Raw genomic sequence first — 24,677 nt, 5'->3', positions numbered from 1 at the left:
TAGGTGATGTAATCTATACAAGGCTTTTCCCCTTTTTATATAAGCACTTTGGTTTACTTGTTGAGGTCTATGACCTTTTTGCTTTTGGTCATAAACTCCGGAATAAAGGTCATATCATTCATCCTTAATGGCACCTTAACTTCCCTCATTTTCAGGTTTTTAGCTCCCATACACCACTTTTAAGTTAACTAAATCACATTACACTAATTAAGACAATATGTTTATTAATTAGTGTTATTATTTAATTAATTAAGAATAATGATGCTTTTCTGAGGTCTAGAAAAGGATCTTCTGAAGGTTGAAGTTGAACTAAACCTTTTAGTAGTAGCTTTAATTATCTTTACCTAAAACACAACCTTTTATTTTTGTAACAATTTCATGCAATAAATTTAAACTACTATAAGGGGGTCAAAGTATGTGAGCTAATAATTTCTTACTTTTCTTTTTCTTATTATTTAGCTTTTAGCTTATTTTATTGATTTGTTATATTATAAATATGTGATTAACCAATATTAGCTAACCATGTCCAAAGTGAAATGGGTCAGGCTGAACCCACATGTTAAATTGGAATGCTGACCCTGATTGGGCCACTAAGAAAATGGCTCAAATATTATCTTTTCTTTTCTTTTATTTTTTCTGATTTTTCAAAAATTATTTTAATTATATTTGTTTGGATGATTGATTGGTTAAAAACTCAACGGTCCATAATAGAAAGAATGGAAGCATTGAAGCAATGATATCTTTCAACCTTATTATGCAAATATTAATTGGCAATTATTCAAATTATAATATAACAGTAACTTATATATAAATTGTTTTTATAAATAAAGAAAAAGTCAAATAAAATGTCTTATGACACTGACAAATTTAGAAATATTTGTTCTTGGTGAATAACTAAAAAATACTCCGTAGCAATTACAAATATGCAAAAAAAAACCAAACAATACACATGCACCAAAATGGCATTGCTTCTATGGCACCAGGACAAGTACGTTTTAAAATTCTATGGATAGGAAGGGAGCACTTTGCAACTTCATGATTATTTTACATGGCCAAGTTTAACTAATTACTCCGTATTCTACTTCGACAATAAGAAGGGTAAACTTAGTTACTCTGGAAAAAAAAATTATTACCAAGTGAAAAACTTTCACAAAAATTGATTAAATAGAGTAATGGCCTTGTTTGGTTGGCTAAAAATTTTGTGGGAAGTCAAAATTCCCATAAATTTCATTTTCACCCTCTTATTTGGTTGACACAAAAAAGTGAAAATGGGGACAATCATAATTCATGGGAATTTTGACTTCCCACAAAATATGGGAATTCACTTACCTTACCCCCTCTTGGTAAGTTGAAATTTCTATGGAAATTTACTTCCTCCATTTTTAACCAAACAAATTTGTTAAATTTCCATGATTTTGATGATGGAATTTATTTCCCAGAAATTGGAATTTCATGGGAATTTACACTTCCCTAATAGATCACAAGGGAATTAGAATTTCCCATGAATTGCAAATATATGGGAATTTAATTCCTATAATCAAATTCATGGGATTTTCCAAAAATTGTTTGGTTAACAATGAGAAAAGTTACTTCTGTTGTCAAAAAAAAAAAAAAAAAAAGAGAAAAGTTACTTCCTAAGGGAATTTCTACTCCCTCCGTCCCAAAAAGAACGACTCATTTCGCCAAAACTTTGTCCCAAAAAGAATGACCCATTTGCATTAAAACACCCACCAATTTGCTACAATATTTGTGCAAAATTAGCTTCCCCATATAAAAATTTGATTTTCTATATTATTTTATTACTTTCTCTCTCTATTTTTTTTACAAACCCCATGTAAATTTATTTTTCTAATATACTTTTACTTCTTTTTACTTAACTTCCTTAATACCCGCGTAATCAACCCAAATGGGTCATTCTTTTTGGGACGGAGGGAGTACTTACCTAGGAGCGGTAGGTAAGTGAATTCCTACATTTTGTGGGAACTCAAAATTCCTAGGAAGTTCCACTTCCCCATATCATCAAATTTTTGCCAACCAAACAACATACAAAATTTGCAATTTCTAGGAAGTTTCAATTCCCATGTTTTATTATGTCAACCAAACAAGTCCTAAATATATAGAGATAGAGGGAGTATACGCATTAATTAGTGCATTTAGCAACGAAAGGGAGATACGTAGCACGGTCCAGACTCCAGAGCTAATAGTGCCAAATGCCAATAGCTAAAATGCAAAACATGTGGAAGAGGCAAGTAGGCAACATCAACCAACTCTAGTCCCATTGTAACCTTGTTTAGTGAAGCAGACACTCACTCTTTTAATTATTTAGTGGTCCCATTAGAGATCGAGGGCTAAGCTTACTGTTTCACATGTAATGTACACAAGACGATTGTTATTTATTTATCAAATTTTAACTTAATCTTATTTCATATAGTCATACAAGATTATTTAGGGTAAAATGCTGTCCATGAATTTCAATCAACTAATAGTCGTGGTAGAGTAACGACTTTGGCTATCGGTGGTGAGGCAGTGATACGGATGCTAGAATGATAGTGGTGGTGGCTGCAGTGATGGTAGGTGCGAAAAATCATACAAGTACATTGTAAGTGAAAAGAAGCAAGACACATACTACTTAGCTTATCAATCGTTTCCCTTGCCACAAAAAGCTTTTTAGTCTAGCATGTTAAACCACAAGGTGAATTTGCATTGTTACTAATTTAAATAGAGTATGTAAACACTAAAACAGTGCATAAATCAAAAAAATTCTTAAAACAATACTTCATCATTCATAGTAATAAAAAAATAATAATATATCTCGTATGAAAGTATATTAAGCCAATATGCTTATTATTATGTGAGCATTATGTAGGAAGCGTAGCATAATAATTGTATAGTGTCTACTCCAATAAAGGAATAGACAACCAACATTTTAATTAACAATATGAATTATTGGCCCCTATTCAATTGAAATCAGCATTGAAATATTAGGCTTTTGTCAAGAAACAACTAGCAAGTCATTTTCTTTTCATTATTGATGATAATTGTTCAGGAAAGGACAACGGCTTTCTTATCAGAAAAGCATCTAGACAATGAACCATTTGTTCAATGTTCTAGTTCAAATTTTCGCAAGCTTGCAGGCTGCTGCTACATCAGCTTCGCTCTTTCCTTTAAGAATAACCATTTTTAATGTATATACACATTTTCTCTGTTTCAGAAGTCAAAAGCATGGAGCAAATTGCAAACTTGAAGTGGATGGTACATCTTAATCAATGCAGCATCATTTGCATTCTGAAACAAAATTTCCTGTACGATTTGCTATACTCATAGATTTTTAAACATTCACAAATGAGGGAACACTGCGCTACAGCTACACAATAACATTTTAGAATACATCCTTCAATTATCAAGCAGAATCAGGGAGTTTGATGTGGAAGAGAGAAAATAAATTCTACGATGGCATTAACACTTAGCAATCAGCTTGATATGAAGAATGTCACCTCCCAAATAATCTCGTAACTGATGAAGTAAGTGCAGAAGTGAGGAACTTCAACCCAGAAGAACCACCAGGAAAGTAAGAAATAGCATAGTATGTCAGTGCAAATACCTGCCAGAGTTCAAAAAAGATAACAAACTCCTATCAGAATTGGTTCTGGGGGATGCTCAAGAAACTTAGTGCCAGACATTATGAGAAGGTGAATATTATCAACATGATAAATAGAAATTGTAAGAAATTTACAGGGAAATCAAACAGCTAAATACCTGTAACACGGAGAAAAGAACAGATAGAATGTAGCTATGGAGCACCATGGAAACATAGATTGTACCAAACATACAGCCAAGAATTCCCAATGAAAATGGAAGTCTCTGCAAAAGAGAACAAAAAAGTATTGTCAGCAAAAACCAACAAAAATGCAGGGATTACATGATGCAGAAAACAAATGTCCCTATTGAAAAATGATAGAAAGTACCTCTTTCGTAGACATATGAGCTAGCTGATTAGATGGCCCCCTCAGTGCAAAAAACGACCCAACGATGAACCCACATCCAAGAGTGAAGCAGATAGCAAACTTTTGAGGCATCAATACCATGACCGGAAGGAACATAGTGAAAGCAATGAAGACAAAAAATACTCCAGTGGCTAGAAGTAAACCAAAGTACATTAGAGATTTTCCCGAGGGTACATTACTAGTGGCAGTCTGCAGGTTCCCTGGCAAGTCTCTCACCCCTTTAGAAACCCTGGTGAAACAAATACCAAAACAAGAGCAAAGAATTAGCACACCACACATCATCAAATATTTTTTTAGCTGAGAGTTTATGATTAGGAAGCTAGGGCAGCACATAATAAGCGTAAGTATTATCCTCAAAAACAGAAAGGAGCTAAAACAAAGTACTCCATATACATATCCAATCATGCTGGAGTCTGGACATCCAACAAAAGCAATGCAGAAAAAGGAGCTGATTCCACAGATCGCAAAAGGCTGAAATTACCATACATTACATAACAAATCAACCCCACTAGCCTTATAAGTTATAGCGCAAGACACTGTCCCAGTATGCTTTAGCCAAAGAACACACATTTCCAAAGCACATTTCCAAAGCACCTTCTATTACTTACTCCGAAACCAACAAATCTTACCTCCTGGAACCAACATATTTAACCTCCTATTACTCCCAAACTTCCCTTCTAACCTAAAGAGCCTACTCCTAAATCATCAAATTTTACCTCCTATTATTCTTAAACTCCCCTTCTAACCTAAAGGGCCTATTTCACAGAGCACCTACCACCTCAAGGGAAAAACTGAAAGAAGAGGCGGAGGCAGATTCTGCACCTCCATAGCACAGGATACAAACATTAGATAACAAGGTTATAGTAGATTACCCCACCTGAAAATTTTAAAAGTGTTAACTTTAAAATATTTAAAACTGATTTCCAGACAAAGGCCTTCAGCTTCATAGGAGCCTTTGCAATCCAAACAAATTTGGAGGCATGGAAACTGTAGTGTTCAATGCTTTAAAATATATAGTTTATTGACTCCGAAGTCCAAATACTCTCGCCACAATCTGTGCTGTATATTTGGTAGCAGGATTTACAGGAAAAGTAGCCTGAAGAATCAGCTAGCGTATTGTTTTACAAGAAAAAAAAAATAATGTTCACCCATGTAAATACTATGAAAGCCAGAGGTCTGGAACTCCGGATCCACTCATCCACGTGAAATCATCACCCATCAGATCAGAGTACTAGATGCTTAGCGATTGCTCACACCCAACCCTCAACACCCCCCCCCCAAAAAAAAAAAAAAAAAAAATCTCTCTCTCTCTCTCTCTCTCTCACACACACACACACACACACACACACACACACACACACACACTTGCCAGAACACTTCAATAGTCTTGGCCTCTTAGAGCAGCATTTCCAGAAACTCCAACCATACTTGGAAATCATAATCAACTAATCCTGGGACTCTTGACTTGGGGTGGGTATTTTTGGAAGCAAAAGGATTATTAAGCAACTAATCAATACTGGGAAAAGAGCAAAAGACACAGATAGGTTTAAGTGTATGACATAGAAGAAAGTGTGAATCTCACAATCATCATTGCTTGTCTTTGATAGGTGAAGAGAACACTAGATTAAACAGTTAACAAAAATAGTCTTGCTAAATAGGCAGGCTAGTGATAGATGGCCAAGCAAAGTTTTAGTGCCTAACAGTGGTGCAACAAAGTACTCCAAATTAATTTAAATTTACAAACTTTTTTTTCACAGAACCCAGAATTGTATCAAATTTAGGAGAGAAAGAAAGTAAAATGTGGAAGTGACAATTTAAAAATTCATTTGTGTGAGGAAAAGTGGTGGGTCCCATTTCCAAAAATAGTAAGTTATAAGTGTGTAAATTAAAAAGAAACATTCAAAAAAGGAAAGTGAGTAAATTAAAAGAAAACGGAGGGAGTTCTCATGCAATACAATTTAACAAGCTGCGTTGGCACCAAGTCCTCTCCAAACAAGATGCTTCATTCATAAGAGCTATGCACTGGGACTGGTCTTAGAAAATTTTGAGGCTTTGGCCAAGGGTGTTGTATAAAGACAATTTCAAAATTCGACGCACCATTTAATTCCATAAGACCATTCCCAATGCACTAGCCTCAATAAAAAGATTCCATTAAGTGCACATAGAAAACCAAATAACATCAACATGACAACAACCCACAGATGGGATTACACAATAACTTCATTTGGTGACCTTGTCCTAGCTACAGCCTAGCAGAAAGTACCATTCATGAGCTATTTGCTACTCACTCAATCTTAGCATCTGCAAGAACCATATTTCACGGAATGCGCTGAAATTAGATCATGTATTTATCCTTTACCTGCAGGAATTCAATTTGACAGCATATTCTAGTTCCAACAAAACCTCCCCATTAAAAAAAGAAAAATCATTCCATGTTGCCATGCCATCTTTTGCCATGGGTTCAAGTATGTCTTCCTTCTCTCACTGAACATATTTGATCAAAATTACAAGCTTGACAGTTCTCTGTAAGAACCCCTGATCACAATGCCCAAATCCCTCCTTAACAATGTCTGCTCTATCAACACTCCATCATACTCGAAGACATCTAATCTTCCTCATAGTTATACCAAAACCAATATCAAATATCTGCCCAGTTAATTTATCAGATCATTAATGATAAAAGAAGATATCTATCTTGCTACGGAAAGCAAAGGGAACACCTGTAATCAAGATTCAACAAGTGCTCATTGAGCAAGAGAAAAAATAGAAACATGACAGTAGCCTATTTAAGAGTGAAAAACTGACGTGCATATCCAAGGATCTCGTTTAAAATTTTAGTCTAAATTCTCAAACATACCACAAGGCTGTCAAATTTCCTGAACAACTACAAGATGGCATTAGACTAACATCCAATATGATTGCACTAATATAAAGAGCACATAAAGTCATCCATATGAAAGAAACATGAAAAGGTCACAAACAATTTAAAGTTACAATAATCTGAACACTTAGGTGGTTAGTTAACACGTGGCCTGCTTACGATAATTTGGCATTTCGTAATGTAAGTGAGAGTGGGTTTTTTTTACTTGTGCGTTTAATACAACCCAATTTTATATAAAAAAGTAAAAAGTCTCGTCCAAGAAATTATGAAGATAGAGATTGTTGACTGCAACTTCTGTGATGTCCATTGGGACCCATGTTTCAAGGTCCTTGGGGATCCGTGTTCCAAAGCCCATGAATCCGAATGTTGTTGCTGATGAGTAATTTGCTAAAATAGTTAACTTATGTGGAGTTAATAGCTTAAGCTAGTGTGATTGACAAGTAGTACATTAATCTTATTAGTATTAATCATGCAGATGCCCACCTTTGATTTTTAATTCGACATGCAATTGAGCAAGCAAGGTGCTAGAATGAGGAGCTTGGATGTTATATGAGTTACTTTAGCCCTAAACAGAATATTAATTTCTTAAAAATTGATTTGAAGACTCATAGTAACCGGCATCTTCTTGAGAAATTGAGTGATGAGGAGAATATGGATGATGGTGCTAGTGCTGCTAATGCTAATTATAAGGAGGTAATTGGAGAAACTGCTGCTAATGCTCATCAAGAGGAAGAAAAAGGAGGAAGAGGGAGGAATTAGGGGGAATAGAAGAGAAAAAAGGAAGAATGAGGAGCAAAAACAAAAATCCCAAGTTTTAGGCGCATGGAGATCAAACAGAGAGGGAAAAAAAATGAATTACATTAGTCGAGCAACAAAACGAAGAACTAAAGAAGAAGTAAGCTGGTAAAAAGAAGAGAGGTTGATAGACACCGGCGAGGTGATGATTTCATTTGGGTATTTATGGGGAATTTTATGTGTTTGCTCTTGCTAAATTGAAATATGATGTTGGTTGACTTGTGATAACAATTTGGGATTACAACTAACACTTCTAATTTAGTTAAAAGATAACTAGGTATATAACAACGAAAGAGTAGGAACAATTAGTGTATGTATCGAGCTCAAACATTTTTGTATAGCTCACCTAATAAGTTAGCTCAAACATTTATAAGTACTATCTCCAACCCATTTTTTTAAAGTACACTAAATATATTATGCTAACAAATTTCAAAGTGGACTAAACTCTTAACGCAAAAGGATTTCTTAATTTATGTTCATGAATAATTGCTACATATAAAGCTCATATAGATTCACTACAAAGATCAATAAGTGCTCATGGTATAATTGTCATCATGGTATGATAATTACACACACAGTATTCTAATTATATAAAGTAAAAATTAAGAGCAAACAATCTATAGTTAAAAGAGCTTAGTAAGATCAAAGCACATACATGAGTTCTCTGGAATTAAGCTTTAAATGAGATGAGCTCAAACCCTAACCGGATAGTACACTGTACACTAAGTTGATTTCTCAAACTCAAACTCAACCCCATGCTCCTCTAGCAGAAACTAGATTATGCGGAGTATCTAGATTAATAACAAGAACAAAACTTTCAACCATCCAACAACTCTTGATGATCCTAGTTCAGTCTAGAATTGAGCAAAATCAATGACAGAAGGTATAAAACAAATCAAAAGAACACCAATTTCTGTAGTAAACCCTGTATTAGACATCCAACCAATCATCATCAAAAACAGAAATTTTGCTTAAAAAATCATATTTCACCAAAATACCTAATTTAATTAAAGTGCATTTATGATCAAATCCCTAGATTTCCTAGTTAGTTACTTGAAACCCTAGAAATTGAAATGAATAAGATAATGAAGCAGTAGTAATGTCCAAGTAGTAGAAAAAGATGAAGAACTTACACATTGAAAGTGCCGGAAACGGTGTCGTTAGCGGATCTGACAGCGGATTCAATATCAAAACCTAAAGTAGAAGAGAAATCGGTGGAAGAATCTTGATCTTGAGTAGCAGCGTATGAATTCCAATCAGCTAACAACGACGATGAAGTCGATGGTTTGGCGGAAGTTGTCTGCGGCAATTCCTTGGTGCCTGTAAACCATGATTGAGCTGCTTTCATTCTTTCTCTGGTTTCTGAAGAATTGAATCCAGAAAAATGGGAAGAACAAAGGAAGAAGATGAGATCAAAGGGAAAGAAATCAAAGAAGATTTAGGTGGTGTTTTTGATTTGTGTAGTTTAGAGATACAGTGATGCACACAGCGGTTCTTCTTCCTGAGAACGAGTACGAGTGCGTGTGTAATTAAAGTGACCGGTTGGCGTGCTTGGGGCTTGGTTGTAGCCTAAATTGGTTGGGGCCGTTGGGCGTAGTCACTACTGATGATTAAAGTTGTGTATTAACAAGAGTAAAAAAATTAATATAGGGCAATATTAAAATAAAGAATAAAGTAAGATTAATGCTTGTAGTTAAAATTATGCGTGGGCAAATGTGACTAAATTAATGTTATTCACTTTGTTCATATTTTATCTTCTTACTTTTCATCTGATAAATTTAGACAAATTTAAGTAATTTTACATAGCAAAATTTGTTAATTATTATCTAAAAAAAAAAGGGCCTTTGTGAATTACTACCTCCAAAAAAAAAAAGTTGTTAATTACTACCCTAAAACACATTAATTCTACTAACTCTACTTTTTTCCTTAATCAACCTGTTTAAACTCTTAATGACATCATTATTCATCTAAATGATAATTAATAGCTCCTAAACCACAAAGTTTTATATGTGGGTGGCCACACCACGTGGCAGGGGTTATTTCGTTAGTATAATAGGGGTTAAAGGGTTACTTCGTCAATATTAAAGGGTAAATCAGTCAGTGTTATAGGGGTTACTAAGTCAGTATTACATGAGTTATTTTATTCTTTTATAAGTGGTGAATTGGTCACACACGAGACTGGTTCATTAATTAAATAAACTCTTGCACCACCTCTGCCAGCCCCCCTCTACCACCTTTGACAGCTCCCCCACCATGAAATCCACTCCCTCTTGACCATCCACCATGAAACTCACCCACTACGAAACCCGTCGTAATTACTACCCCTCCCTTTGCCCCGACTCTTAAAACCCATCCCATTCCCTCCCCTTTACCCAACCTCGATTATTTCCCCTCCGTTTTTTCTAGCCCCCCAAAAACAGTCTAGTCACGTGATGGGGCTATGTTTCGTTTTGGAGAAAGGGAGAGGATTATATACTCCCTCCGTTTTTAAATACTTGCTCTATTTTTCTTTTCTGACCGTTTTTAAATACTTGTTCCATTTCATTAGTCTGAAAGCTTTTAAAATATTTAATTCATTTCTCATACTTAGTAGACCCAATATAATACTCTCTCCCCTCTTATTCTTCCACTACTTTTGCTTTTTACAATTTTTTATTTTCTCAACCATCCCATTACCTCCATATTTTATTAATTTTTCTAATTTCCCCTAAAACTCATGTGCGGAGTATTAGGAGAAATTAAGCAAATATTTAAAACGGAGGGAATAAATAGGGTATAAAGATGAAATTATTTTTCGCGGGCATCCCAAACGGGCATTATTCATAGGTTGTTTTTCTTATAAAATATTGTTAAATTTTAATGATCCCATTTGCAGCCATTTCTCGTTGGATTAAGCTCTGGGATCATCTTCATCTCGCACCTCCTCATTTGGTATTTCTACTCAATTCTTTCTTTCTTTCTTTCTTGCCTTTTCTTCTTCATAATTCTTCATAATAACTTGTGTTTCGGGTGAAAACAATGGGACCTTGCCGAAGGTCCGCTGAAACGGAGAAGGCTGGATTCGGTCCAAGTTATGTTGGGCCGAAGGTTTCCTGCACAGTAAACACACGTAAACTAGCCTCGGGGGTGTTGCCGAGGAAGGCCCCTCCGATGCTAAAGTCAGTACAATGTGTAAGAAGAGGACACTATGCAAGAGAGTTTGTTGCTTGAGGCTTTGATGGAATATATCAGAATATATCAATGAACATATGAATGAATCCACATATGAATGAATATTGATGGCTTTTATACCTCATCATACATGGAGAGGTTGGGCCTTAGCCCAATTGGCTTGCTTTGTGGGCTGACCTTTGACTTTAGCACAATTGGAGAGTTGAACCTTGACCTTGGGCTTTTAATTGGATCATTTAATGCCTAGGCCCAATTGGACTAAATTGGACCCAAACAACTTGTCCCCCAGACCCGATCTGGAAGGATGACGGGTCGGGTTTGATTTAATTCAGAAAAGGAGGGAAGTAAATGATTTAATTAATCCAAAAATTTGAATTTAAACCGTAATTAATGAGATAAAAACGGTTAAGGCGGATGATTGTGGAAGTTGGACGGATAATGGGCAGTTTAATCACAAGATCATGTGTTTAACGGTTACTTAGTGGAGTATTTAAGAGAAATTAAAATGCAGACTCCTCGTATCCCATTCCTGGAGATATAAACAGAGGCGCGTCATCTCTCCTCACTTATTCACCAACACAAACCCAGAATTCTCGAGAGAGAAACCAAGAACCCGCATCAAAACTTCGCAGATTCCCCGAGCATTAAGCTTAGAAACTGAGACTTGCCACTACAAACTCGTAAATCGGCAACTTTCGCTTCAGATTAAGGTAAATTCCTTTGATTTCAGTTTATTTTTCTTCGAATTCGAACTCCTTCCCCTTTTCTTTCGACTTTTTTCTTCGAAATAATCAATGGCAAGAGGAGTTAGAGGTAGAGCCCGTGCTCCAAGAAGAGCAAGGCCGATTCCCGATCCTAGGAACAGGATTGGGACCTGGAATGGACAAAGGCCAGAGTCTGACCCTGCTGAAGGGATTAGGGCGACTCCCCTTTCCTCGGCTCCTCCTCAGAGAACGGAGGAGCCGAGCGCTTCTGGACGGGATGATGAAGTTCCCGCTGTCCTTTGGGATATCCTCCCCGGGTTTTCGGAATGGGAAAATGCCGAAGTTGCTTCGGCCATGATAAAGAACCGCCCCTACCCATGGTGGGTGGAGAATGCCGATCAATATCGATTTGCCGAGCAAATTGAGTTGCATTACGGCATTTTTGAAGCTGATGGGTATTGGTGCCGAATGCCCTCGGCATCCGATAGAATCCATCATCCACCCCCGGGGTATGTGGGGGTGTACACAAGACAGCTTCAGTACGGGCTGAGGTTCCCTTTGGACGTATTCGTCCGAGACTTGCTGATCCATTACAACATCTCTCTATGTCAGTTAACTCCCACCAGCATCCGAAGGGTGATGACATACTTATGGGTCTGCAAGTTCTTCAAGTATGTGCCGAACCTGCACTGCTTCAAAAAGCTCCATCGGCTAGTGCCAAATATTCAAAGTGGGCAGGGAAGCCATGGTTCTGGGTGGTACCGGATTGAGTCCCGACCCCAATACCTAACCATGTGGCCAAACGACTCTTCAGACAAGGACTGGAGAGGTCAATGGATTTGGGTTAGGGCACCCACAGATCCGGGCCACCCTTGCGTCTTCAGCGCTCCCCGGTACCTCGCTGAGCCTGATCCCAAAATGGGAAGTCTAGGTCCCCCCGCAGATAACGGGGCGGATCCGAACCTTGATCAGCAACATATCTTCGGCAAGCTGCCGAACCGGGGGGGCAGTGGCCGAATGCAGCATATCCCGGAGACTTGGCTCCCCGATACGCATTACGTTTTCCAAGAGAACATGCTAGCAGCTGTTGGCCTCAGCCGAAAGTTTAAGGATGGTAAGCTTCTTCGGCTGGGGTCGAGGCTTTTTAATTATCTCTTTTTCTTCTCTCGCTTCTCTTTTTTATGATGTGCCAACCTATCTGAACTAACCTTTCCCCTTTCCTTTTTCAGAGCGGGACGAGACCAACGTTGGCATTAACTACGCTCGTCTTGGTGTCAACCGAGAACGAGTTGTAACTGAATGGGCCCCGTCTATCACTGAGCCGAGGCATAGGGAAGTTCATCTAGACTCTTCCCACTTCCAAATTAAGGTTGTTGCTCTGTATCAGAGGCAAAAGCCTTGGTGGAAGAAGAGAGACCCCTGGTTTCAGCTGCTGGACGAAGAAGCTGAAGCTGCCCGTACAGCCGAAGAGGTTGCACGGGTTCTCGAAGCTTGCGAAGGAGGAGAAGGGTCCTCCAGAGCTGCTGAAGCAGAAGCTGCAGCTAGAGCAGCTGAAGAAGACGAGGCTTTGCTGAAGACCTCGGTGAGCTTTCAGACTTAACTTTGTCTTTCTTTTTTTTTTTTTTTTTACTCACATTCTTCCTCCCCCCTGTCTGTTACAGTCTGAAGAGAGTAACAGACATAGAGAAGGGAAAGCTCCTGTTCGTCCCGAAGACCAAATACAAGGAGAGTCTTCAGACTCAGATATGGACGAGCAGCCCCTTCAGAAAAGGCGCCGAAGGATGGCCATCATCGGCCCTCATGACTTTCAGCGGAGGCCGATGACCATCGGCGTTGCAATAAGGGAACCCGAGGAAGGCAATGGATCGCCGAGGGTTCCCCGGCCACCACCCCAATCACCTCAAAAGACCCCTCCGCCACCTCCTGAGATGGAGGTGGATCAGAGAACTCCCGAATCTAAGGGAGGGGTCCAAGAAGAAATTAAGGAGAGTGCTGCTGAGCACGAAAACAAGGATGCCGTGATGTCCAGTGCTGAGGGCTTCACGGCAGACATCGCAAGAGAGGTTGAGGCTTTCGTCCTCACCCCTGAAGAAGAGGAGGTCATAGTAATTGACTCCTCTGAGAAGGATGATGCTGAGCCATCCAAAGCTCCATCGTCATCCTTCCCTTCCTTCCAGACTCTGCAATCTGGAGAAATGGGTTTCTCGGCCCCCCGAATTCCAATCCCAGACCACATCTGGGACCTCATATGGGGTCTGAACCGAGAAGGAGCTGCAGCCAACTTCGGCGATTTTGCTGGCATGTCCGAAGTAGATAGGGCAAGGATCTAGTCGCTGAAGGCCACTGCTGGGATGGGCGAATCCAGCAGATCAGTTCCTGACCCAGCCAGGTCTAACCAACTGCTGATGATGCAGGTAATTTTCCTTGTCTTCATTTCCTCTGAAATTCAGCTCTATTTTTATTATTATAAATATATATTTTTTTTTTATTTTTTATTTTTTTTTTGTCTTCCTGTTTTCAGTTCGTGCACAATCAGACTCTCACTGTAGAGCTGATAGATACCCTACAAGATAGGGTAGACGCTGCTGTGCACGACAAGAAGGTAGCTGAAGAGGAATTAAAGCTTGCTAAGCTGAAGCAAGCAGCAGCTGAAGAGAAGCAGCAGAAGGGTGAGGAGTACGAGAAAAGAGCTGCTGAAGCCCTCAAAACCTTCTGCGACGCTATGGAGAAGGAAGTTTTTCCCCCACTGATGGAAGGGGAAAAATTCCTCCAGGAGCATATGGGAGTGGACGTCTCCAAATTCAAGGCTGCTGTTGAGAGCCGTATTCAGGAAGGAGCTGCTGCACAAGCTGAAGTGCAACAACGTCTAGAAGCTCTTGAAGCCAGCCGAATGGCTGCTGAAGAGCTGCTCCAGGCCAAAGATGTCCAACTCTCAGAGGCTGCTGCTGCTGCTGAAGCTCAGAGAGCTAAACTCCATGAGGCTGAGGATCAACTGATGACCAAAAAAGTTGAAGTGGCCCAGGCTCAGACAAAGGCTTCCCAAGTTCAGCAGGAGCTGAATGAGCTGAAAGGTTCCTCCTCCAAGCTCGCTGATGAGCTGAATAAATCCAAGGAAGACTTGGAGGAGACCCAGAAGAAGCTGGCTGATGCTGAGGCTCTACTCAAAGTCCGTGTCTATACCCAAGAGGAATATGAGATGGGTTTCAGAAACGGGTTCAGAGTATGCCGAAGAGTCTGCCTTCATGCTGAACCGAAGCTGGACTGGTCTAAATGTGCTGAATGGGTCCAGAATCCCGAAGACCCTCATATGAAGTATGCAACTCCAGTCGAAGCTGAAATTCTTAAGGCTGAGGAAGCCGAAGAGGAAGCTGAGAGAATGGAGTTGGAAGCTGAACAAAGGGAAAGGGAGGCTCGACAGAGTGCAAAGCCCGCTTCTTCTGCTGCTGGGGCTGAGGCCACCATGGGGCTCAACGCTGATCAGTCTGATCCTCAGGCTGAAGCATAGGAACTCGGGCAGTCGTCTTCAGAATCTTGCGGTTCATCATGCGCTTAACTTTAGACTTGCCGCTTTCTGAATTTTTTGCCTTGTTTTTTGCTTCAGCTTGCCTTGTCGTACAACAGTTTATTTTTTTGCTTATGTACGTATTTCGGCAGCTGTTATTTTCCGCTTGTGGGCGGCTGCCGATACAGTTTAATTGAACTTGTAGCTCAATTTCTGAGCATGAATTATTAATCTGATGCTCTTTTCTTCAGTTGCTTTGTTTTTGAATGCTTTACTGTTTCTGTTTCTTCAATTCTGCCGAACATACTTCAATTCTGCCGAACATACTTGCACTGAGAGTGGCTTCTTGCCCCCCCAGAAATTGAAGTATGACTTCAGCTGAATAAGCAATTTCTTCACTTCTTCAAAATGGGTATCCGAAACACAGGGCCAACTGAAGGCAATGCTTCTGGGATACAAGTCTTACTGAAGATTGACTTCATCTGAAAGTTGGATATCCAAAACACAGGGCCAACTGAAGGCAATGCTTCGGATATTAGCTTTCTGGGATACAAGGCTCAGTTAAGGCAATATCCCAGAATTGTCCATGAACTCATGTCTTTGGAGAACAAGTCTTACTGAAGTTTGACTTCAGCTGAAAGACCAGTGTTCTTTAAAAAGACGAGTTTCGTCAGCAATCTGAAACCCAGTTACCCGAAGGCGAAGGTTTCAGACGAGGCTGATTTAAAAATTTTCAACTGTTGCTGTTATCCTTGATTTTCTGTCTATCTTTGAAAAATGGATACCCGAAACACAGGGCCAACTTAAGGCAATGTTTCGGATAATGGCTCTCTGGGATACAAGGCTCAGTTAAGGCAATATCCCAGAATTGTCCATGGACTCATGTCTTTGGAGAACAAGTCTTACTGAAGTTTGACTTCAGCTGAAAGACCAGTGTTCTTTAAAAAGACGGATTTTGTCAGCAATCTGAAACCCAGTTACCCGAAGGCGAAGGTTTCAGACGAGGCTGAATAAAAAACCCTTAAAGAGTAGATAGAACAAAGAAAATTTTGAAAGGATAAAAAGTTGTAAACATTTATATAAATGGCGGCTCCAAGGCCTTTCATTAATTCAAAATGTACTTACAAAGATTGTTCTGCCCCGAAGGGTTTACACATGGTATTTTTTCAGTACATCAGCGTTCCAGTGATTTTTCAACTCAGTTCCATCCAACTGCCGAAGTCGGTATGTCCCTGGCTGAAGCTCATCATAGATTTCATAAGGTCCTTCCCATGCAGCTGAGAGTTTCCCATGGATTCGGCCTTTCTGAACTGCAGCAGCATTCCGAAGGACAAGGTCTCCAATTTTGAGAGGCCTTGCATGGACCCTTCGGTTATAAAATTTGCTGATTCTCTGCCTATAGGCGGCCATTCTGTCTCGGGCTGAGTCTCTTACTTCGTCGAGGAAATCGAGAGATTCCCTCATCAGTCGCTCATTCTCAGCCGAGAAGTGGTGCACTCGAAGGCTCTCAGAGCCAATTTCCACTGGAAGGACTGCTTCGGCACCATACACCAGTTCAAAAGGTGAGTGGCCCGTTGCCTCTTTTTCAGTTGTCCGAAGGGACCAAAGGGTTCTAGGGAGCTCCTCCAGCCACTTGGACTTTTGATCTTCCACCCTCTTCTTGAGGGCATTTAGGATCTGTTTATTTGCAGCTTCGGCTTGTCCGTTACTTTGCGGGTGGCATGCCGCTGAATATGCCAGTTTGATGCCGAACTGATCTGTATACCGCTTCAGCGGCAAGTTATCGAATTGCCTCCCATGATCGAAGACAAATACTCTCGGGATGCCAAATCGAGTGATGATATTCTGCCAGATAAATTTTCTGACAGTTTGCTCTGTAATGTTCGAGGCTGCTTCGGCCTCGATCCATTTACTGAAGTAGTCGACACCAACTATCAGCCATTTTTTCTGGTACACAGCCTCTGGAAATGGTCCCAGTATATCCAGTCCCCATTGGGCAAACGGGAGTGGATTAAGGATCGGCTGAAGATCCCTTGCTGGCTGATGGATAATTGGAGCGTATTTTTGACATTTTTCGCATTTCCGAACCAGCTCCTTAGCATCTGCGATCATGGTGGGCCAGTAATATCCAGCCCTCAATGCCTTGTGGGCTAAGGTTCTTCCCCCAATGTGGTTCCCACAGATGCCGAGGTGAATCTCCCGTAGGATATAATCTGCATCTGTTGGTCCCACGCATTTCAGCAATGGGGCTGAGAAGGACTTTTTCAGAAGTTCCCCCCTGAAGACAATGAACCTAGAGCTGGTTCTCTTCATCTTGGAGGCCAAACCTTTATCTTCAGGAGTTTCTCCCCGAAGCTTGAAAGCTAGGATGGGGTCCATCCAACTAGGCTCTGGGTCAGCGCAGCACACTTCAGGTGCTTCGTCGACACTTCTCTCTCGACGCACTTCTACATATACAGATCTGTTCAGCTCGGTAAAAGATGAACTAGCAAGTTTGGAGAGTGCATCGGCTTGAGTATTCTGACCCCTTGGGATCAGCTGAACCTCAAAAGTTTTCAGCTCTGCAATGACTGATTTGATCTTGGCAAGATAAGCTATCATGGAGGGCTCTTTGGCCTCGTAGCTGCCACTGATCTGATATGCAACTAGCTGAGAGTCTGTTTTTAAGCAGACATGATCGGCTTCCAGGGAGATGCACAATTCTAGGCCGGCGATTGCTGCCTCATACTCGGCTTCATTGTTCGAGGCCTTAAAAGAAAACTTTAGTGCATACTCAAAGGATTTGCCTTCGGGAGAAGTTATCACTACTCCTGCCCCTGAACCGTTTTCGGTGGAAGATCCATCCGTAAACACGATCCAAACTTTCTTTTCACTGTCTAGCGCTTCTTGGTATGAGCATTCGGCCAGGAAATCCGCTAGAGCTTGAGCCTTAATGGCAGCCCTCGGACGGTAGCTGATGCTGAATTCGGTGAGCTCAAAAGCCCACTTGGCTAGCCTACCAGATTTTTCAACCTTGCCGAGAACTTTTTCCAACGGCTGATCAGTTAAGACCACTATCTGATGGCAATCAAAATAGGGCCTCAACTTCCGAGCAGCTACTACTACTGCGAAAGCAACTTTCTCGAGTAGTGGATAGCGAGTCTCGGCATCCGTCAGTGTATGACTGACGAAGTAGATCGGTTGCTGACTTTTACTCTCTTCCTTCAGCAATACTGCGCTGATGGTGGCAGGGCTAACGGCCACATATAGGTATAAAGTTTCTCCTTCAGCTGGGCTAGCCAGCGTTGGGAGTTCAGCCAGATGCTCCCGAAGCTGTTTAAAGGCGTCTTTTTGCTCTTCCTCCCAAACGAGCTCTTTTGTTTTCGGGAGTTTCAGGGCTTTGAAGAAAGGTAACCCCTTATCCGAAGCTCTGGAAATGAACCTCGAGAGGGCTGCCATTCTTCCGGTGAGCCGCTGAACATCCCGCTTTGTTTTCGGCTCAGGAAGGTCGAGTGCCGCTTTGACTTTAGAGGGATTGGCATCAATCCCCCTTTTGCTGACCATGAACCCAAGGAATTTCCCTGACTTCACGCCGAAGACACACTTCTTCGGATTCAGCTTCATTTGATGCTTTCTCAAGGTGGCGAAAGTTTCAGCCAGGTCCTTTACATGGTCCTCTAGTTTTTTGCTTTTGACGATCGAATCGTCAACATAGACTTCCATGTTTCGGCCCTTTTGATCGGCGAAAACTTGATCCACCAGCCTTTGATAGGTTGCCCCCGCATTTTTCAATCCGAAGGGCATCATTTTGTAATTGTACACCCCAGCGTTCGTGACGAATGCTGTCTTTGCTCGATCGTCGGGGTGCATAAAGATCTGATGATACCCCGAGAATGCGTCCATGAAACTAAGCAAGGCATGGCCACTTGTCGAATCGACTAGCTGATCGATCCTCGGCAAGGGATAGAAATCCTTTAGACAAGCCTTATTTAGGTCCGTGAAGTCAACGCACATCCTCCAGGTACCATTGGGCTTCTGAACCATCACCACATTTGCCAGCCATTCTGGATATTGGCAAGGTTCGATGAATCCTGCCTCCAATAATTTTTTGACCTCGGCTGCGATGTCTCGGTTCTTATTGGCAGAGTAATTCCGCTTCTTTTGCTTAACTGGTCAACACGTCGGGTCAACATTAAGCTTATGGGAGATGAGGTCTGAACTTATCCCAGGCATATCAGCTGCCGAGAAAGCAAACACATCTCTGTTGTCCCGAAGGAGCTGAATAAGTTCACAACGGGTGTTCGGATCAAGGTCCATCCCGATTGTTACACATTTCTCAACGTCTCCTTCGGCCAACTCAACTGTTTCAGTCTGTTGGTCCATGTCCATTGCTGATGGACTGGACTCTTCAGAATCTGGCCTGCTGCCAATGTCAGCAGGTGTCCCAGTCTTTTTGTTCTTCGGCTGGCTCTCTGAGTCTTGCGGCTCAGCTGAAGAGCTAGCCTTTTCCCTTTCGGGCCCTTTTTCTCTGGGCACAGATCCTTGGGCCGAAGCACTTAGGCCTTTTGGCTTTTTTGTGCTTGGCTCTCTTTCTTTTTCTTTTTCCTCCTCATCCTTGTCGTCATCTGGGCGACCACTGGATGGCTTGAGGTAGTTGCACCTTCGGGCGTCCTTTTGGTTGCCCTGTATCCTTTCGGGGAAGCCGGCGTCTGAGACGTAAATCATCAGTTGATGATAAGTTGAGACGACCCCTTGGATCTCGTGAATTATGGGTCTCCCCAAAATCACGTTGTACACTGAAGGAGCGTCGATGACCAAAAATTCAATCATGACGTTCCGAGCTGCCTCATCGCAACCGATGGTGACAGGAAGTGTCACCTTCCCATCTGGATAAGTTGAAGCCCCATTGAACCCGGATACCGGGTAGGGTACCGGCGTAAGGTGCTTGGGCTTCAGCTTAATTTGATTGTAGGCCTTTCGGAACAGAATGTTTGCTCCACTGCCACCGTCAACAAGGACCTTACTGACGTCGTGGTTGGCCACCGTGGCGATGATCACCAACGGATCCTCGTGAGGGAACGTAATCCCCCGGCAGTCGGCGGCTGTGAACGTCATGTTCGGCACCGGCGACTGGGGAGATTGAATGTCAGCGTTGTTCACTTGGTGAGTCAAAGCTCTAAGGTGTCGCTTGTGCTCCCTCCGAGAGTATATTCCTCCCGAGATAACATTGATAGGAGGGAATTTCCCCTCCGGCTTTTTACTGTTTTTCCGGGGGAAGTCGAGGTCTTGCCGAGGGTCCTTTGCTGACCTCTCGGACTCTTTTTTCTCGCGGTGATCCGCGATGTATTTTTTCAAGGATCCCTTCCGGACCATGTCCTCTATCTGGTCCTTCAGTTGGATACACTCCTCAGTGTTGTGTCCCGAAGACTCGTGGAACTCGCACCACTGATTTTTATTTTTTCGTTGATACCACTCTGGGAGTGGTCTCGGCTTTCGGTAACTCTGCTCCTCCTTCGTCACGCTGTAAATTTTGGCGCGTGGAAGAGAGAGCGGAGTGTAGGACTCGTATCTGCCTGTGTATGAGGCAGATCTTTCCTTCTTTGGGTCGATGGCAAAGATTGCTCCGGGGCCTTTGACTTTCCCTTTGCCTTATGGCCTTGGCCTTCAGACAAGGGTATTTGTCTCTGTTTCCCTCCCCCGAATTGAGGTTGGGTTTTCGCTTTGTTCCATTCTTCGGCTCGGATGAACTTATCCGAAGCATTAAGAGCTTCCTCCAAGGTCTGCGGGGTATGCATGACCATGAAGTCTAGGAACTTTCCGGGCTGAAGGCCATTCTGCATTGCGAAAACGGCTAGCCCCTGGTCCAGCTGGGAGACGCTTGATGACTCGTTACTGAAACGGGTCAGGTAGTCTCGGAGGCTTTCGGTTTCCCCCTGTTGCAGACTCATGAGCTCTGCGGTAGTCTTCTCTCGGCGGTTTGCCGTGGAAAACTTGCTCCTGAACTTGGAGGACAGATCATCCCACCCTGTTATGGAGCCTTGCCTTACTCCCTTGGAGATCCACGCTTGCGCGACCCCCTTGAGAGTGGTTGGGAAATATTTGCACCAAGTCGCCTCGGATCTGGGGCAAAGATGCATATGAGTCTCATACGAGGCCACGTGATCCTTCGGATCCGTGGTCCCGTCATATGTGATGTGCGACGGTATTTTAACCGTGGGTACGCGCTCTTCCAGTATCCATTGCTCGAATGGTGAACTGGCGGGTAGCATAACGGCCTTGCCCTTGTTCCTGGCCGAAGGGACCGCGCTCCGCCCTCTTAGAGAGGTAGGAGTGGTTTTCGTCCCTGGCTGGGAAGTCTGGGCCTCGGCTGCAGGGAACGAGAGGCGACTGTGCACGCTCGGTTCCTTGCCGCCGAGTCGGTCAAGGACGCTTCTGCGAACAGTCTCAGGTTCTCGGTGTGTAGATTCTGGCCGAGAAGCTGAGCTGCTGCTCTTATGCGCTTCTGGTCTTGAGGATGAGGATCCTTTTAAAAATTGAGGGTTCTTTTTCCTCTGTTTTTCATTTTTCCAGGAATCCTCCTCCCACTCTTCCAGTTCCCGGAAGGAAGGAAGCTTCCCACCATCATGGTCTAACTTCCTCCGCTGATGCCGGGTATGCGGAGGAGTTCGATCACGAGGTGGTGGCATATTTTGTGCCCTCATCGCCTCCATGAGTACTGCCAGCGCTCTTGCCACCTCTTCCGAGCTGGGCCCCGTCAAAGGGGTCCTCGGCCGAGTGTGGGAATGAGGGCGCGCAGCCGATGGTTGGCTTTGGGACACTGAATGTGTCCTATGATCGGACTCACCCCTGCTAGACCGAGAGTAACTCGGCCTATAATGAGAGTCATGAATTACGGGAGATAGGGAATCCTCCTTGTATGATCCTCCCCCCGAGCCGGCACCCTTGGGAGAGTTCCGGTCCAGCGAGGGTGATGGTGTAGGGCTTTTAGGCTTTTCGCCCGCTCCTTGACGGAGGCTTTTGCTCTTGCGGTTCTTAGCCATTGCTGCTAAGATAATTGCAAGATGATCTTGGTTAGGAATTTGGCTTAAAGATTTTTGAAAGTCTTCCCCACAGACGGCGCCAAATTGTTTCGGGTGAAAACAATGGGACCTTGCCGAAGGTCCGCTGAAACGGAGAAGGCTGGATTCGGTCCAAGTTATGTTGGGCCGAAGGTTTCCTGCACAGTAAACACACGTAAACTAGCCTCGGGGGTGTTGCCGAGGAAGGCCCCTCCGATGCTAAAGTCAGTACAATGTGTAAGAAGAGGACACTATGCAAGAGAGTTTGTTGCTTGAGGCTTTGATGGAATATATCAGAATATATCAATGAACATATGAATGAATCCACATATGAATGAATATTGATGGCTTTTATACCTCATCATACATGGAGAGGTTGGGCCTTAGCCCAATTGGCTTGCTTTGTGGGCTGACCTTTGACTTTAGCACAATTGGAGAGTTGAACCTTGACCTTGGGCTTTTAATTGGATCATTTAATGCCTAGGCCCAATTGGACTAAATTGGACCCAAACAACTTGTATAATTATTTAAAGCTCTTGGATTTATTAATTGATTAGCTGTGCCGATCGACTGTATTGCGTGATTATCACTACAAATTAGCGTAATTTAACTGGGATATCAGTCTCAACTTTTACTTTGTTTCCACTTATAAAATGATTATTTTCTGCCATTCTTTGCTTTTAATTTGCTTAAATTTCTAATAAACCCTGGTGTTTGATGGATTTGAGTGGATTCATGGCAACTGAATCATTCAAAAGAAGTGTCTTTTTCGAATTGTGCACATAGAAATAATAACAGGCCTAATTTTTAATTAATTGACCTACTATCTTTAATTCTTCCCCATATTCTATTTGTTGAAAAACGAAATTCTCTGAAGTGGGAACCATTGATTTACATTTTTATTATCGGCATGTGGATATCAACTAGCTTAATTGGTTTACTTGTTACAGTTTTAGTAGTGGTATTGAATTTGGTTTGCATCATTACCCTTTGTGGCTCTTTATAGACTAAGTCTTATTAATATTATAATAGTAGCAGTTGTGGATGGTAGCTTTTGAATTAGTGAATTCTTTATTAGGTCGTGTGGAGCTCAAGGTTATGGTACTTGTCAGTTGGTGGAGTGTTATTTTAACTGCTTTTTCCGTGCTTTTTTTTTTCTTTGCAAATTAGATGGTGCACTAATGAGGGTAATGAAGCCAGAAATTGGGGTTTTCGCTAACAAAATTCCTGGACAGTTACGCCTACAACAATTCATATACTTGCTAAAAGTATTATCTAAAGGAACTATAGTACATAGAACCAAATTTGTAACTAGCTGTGGCCTGTGGGTCTTGTGGAAAATTGACGTATTTTGATTTACAAAATTCTGTTCATAACATTATATTTAATGCCGTGTTTGGATAGGAGGAAATGGAAGGAAAAAAGGGAAGAGAAATGGAGGGGAACAAACTCTCTTCTTTGGGTAAAGGATTGGGGGGAGGACAGGAAAGGAGATGGAGGAATCCATTTTCCCTCTCTCTTTAATAAGCATAATCCCTTCAAAATTAGAGAGATTTGGAGGGAAATGACCTTCCCCTCCCTTTCTTTTCCATTCCCGTCCTCCTCGTTCCCTCCCCTTCCTTTCCTTCCTTATTTGCTATCCAATCAAGGCGCAACGTCTTTCATGTAGTAACAACTGAAGCAGACAATATGATATGGCATTAATCTGCATTGCTAATTCTTTGAAGTTAATGTGTTGCTGCTTAATAAGATGACTAATCCTTTTTTTTTCATCTTATTTATAGGCACTCAAATAGTAGCGCAAGTCGCAAGATGTTTTATGCTTAAAGATGTTGTGAAATTAACCAATGCAACTTTCAGTGCTGGAAGACCAAGTAAATTTAGCTTCATTGCCTTCATCTTTCAGTTATGCTGCATAGATTGATCCTCAGTTGAGTTAGTCGCATAGTTTTCTAAAATAAGATATGCTGCATAGATTGATCCTCACTTGAGTTAGTTGCATAGTTTTCTAAAATAAGATATTATGGTTTTCTTACCTGTGAATAAACTTTATGCATTCACTCTCAAGGCCCAGTTATGCCTTCACTGGTTGCAGAACTTCCAGTTATATGCATGTATTCACATTGGTATTTTGACCCTCCAGCACCACTTCTCCTTTTGCTGATCAAGGCTTGGGTAGTTAAATTTTGCTAATTGTATATGCATAGATTATAGGAATTCTGAGCCGTTATCGTTTGATGGAGCAGCCCCTGCCAACCTTGGGTTATGTGCTGCTTTGTTGTTGAGTGAACTAGCTGTTGATTTCTAAACAATCAATTGCCCAAGGTTCCATCTATGAGCCATAGAAGCTGTAACTTTTGAGCTCTGCTTTTGAGTTTTTGCTGATAATATCATATTTGGTGACAGTTTGACTTCTTGTTGTGGCAGGGACCTCAAGTTCAAGTCCATTAAAAGGCTAGACAAGGATGCCAAGATATGCATTCTTAGTGAAATGCAACTCATACCTTAAAAGATTACAGAGGCATGTTTGTTTGTCTGTCTGGCCCTTGATTTCATCTTGCTTTACCTGCTTGTCACAATAAT

General features: G+C 41.7%; 1 protein-coding gene and 1 long non-coding RNA gene across 2 annotated transcripts; one reads left to right on the top strand and one right to left on the bottom strand.

Annotated features, from left to right (window-relative positions):
• Nucleotides 1-3,296: 3,296 nt before the first annotated feature.
• On the bottom strand, nucleotides 3,297-9,218 carry LOC110707058 (protein transport protein SFT2-like). The gene is made up of 4 exons (XM_021885088.1): nucleotides 8,814-9,218; nucleotides 3,966-4,233; nucleotides 3,757-3,861; nucleotides 3,297-3,601 (listed from the first exon to the last, which is right to left on the bottom strand). The coding sequence occupies exons 1-4, from the start codon at nucleotides 9,026-9,028 to the stop codon at nucleotides 3,491-3,493; spliced, it is 699 nt and encodes a 232-aa protein (XP_021740780.1). The 5' UTR covers nucleotides 9,029-9,218; the 3' UTR covers nucleotides 3,297-3,490.
• A 1,280-nt stretch (nucleotides 9,219-10,498) lies between these two features.
• LOC110707057 lies at nucleotides 10,499-24,610 on the top strand. Its single transcript, XR_002508424.1, has 3 exons — nucleotides 10,499-10,611; nucleotides 23,879-23,968; nucleotides 24,522-24,610. It is a non-coding gene; the product is annotated as an uncharacterized LOC110707057 (long non-coding RNA).
• Nucleotides 24,611-24,677: the final 67 nt, after the last annotated feature.

This window comes from Chenopodium quinoa, unplaced genomic scaffold (genome assembly GCF_001683475.1).
Source record: "Chenopodium quinoa cultivar QQ74 unplaced genomic scaffold, ASM168347v1, whole genome shotgun sequence".
NCBI classification, from domain to species: domain Eukaryota; kingdom Viridiplantae; phylum Streptophyta; class Magnoliopsida; order Caryophyllales; family Amaranthaceae; genus Chenopodium; species Chenopodium quinoa.
The sequence above is the reverse complement of the archived record's forward strand: the minus strand, read 5'-3'. Positions and strand labels throughout refer to the sequence as shown.

Coding starts and splice junctions, on each gene's coding strand:
- LOC110707058 (XM_021885088.1), bottom strand. CDS start 9,028: ATGAAAGCAGCTCAATCATGGTTTACAGGCACCAAGGAATTGCCGCAG. Junction 4,234..8,813: donor GTTTCCGGCACTTTCAATGT/GTAAGTTCTTCA, acceptor TTGTTTCACCAG/GGTTTCTAAAGGGGTGAGAG. Junction 3,602..3,756: donor TTCTTTTCTCCGTGTTACAG/GTATTTAGCTGT, acceptor GAACTCTGGCAG/GTATTTGCACTGACATACTA.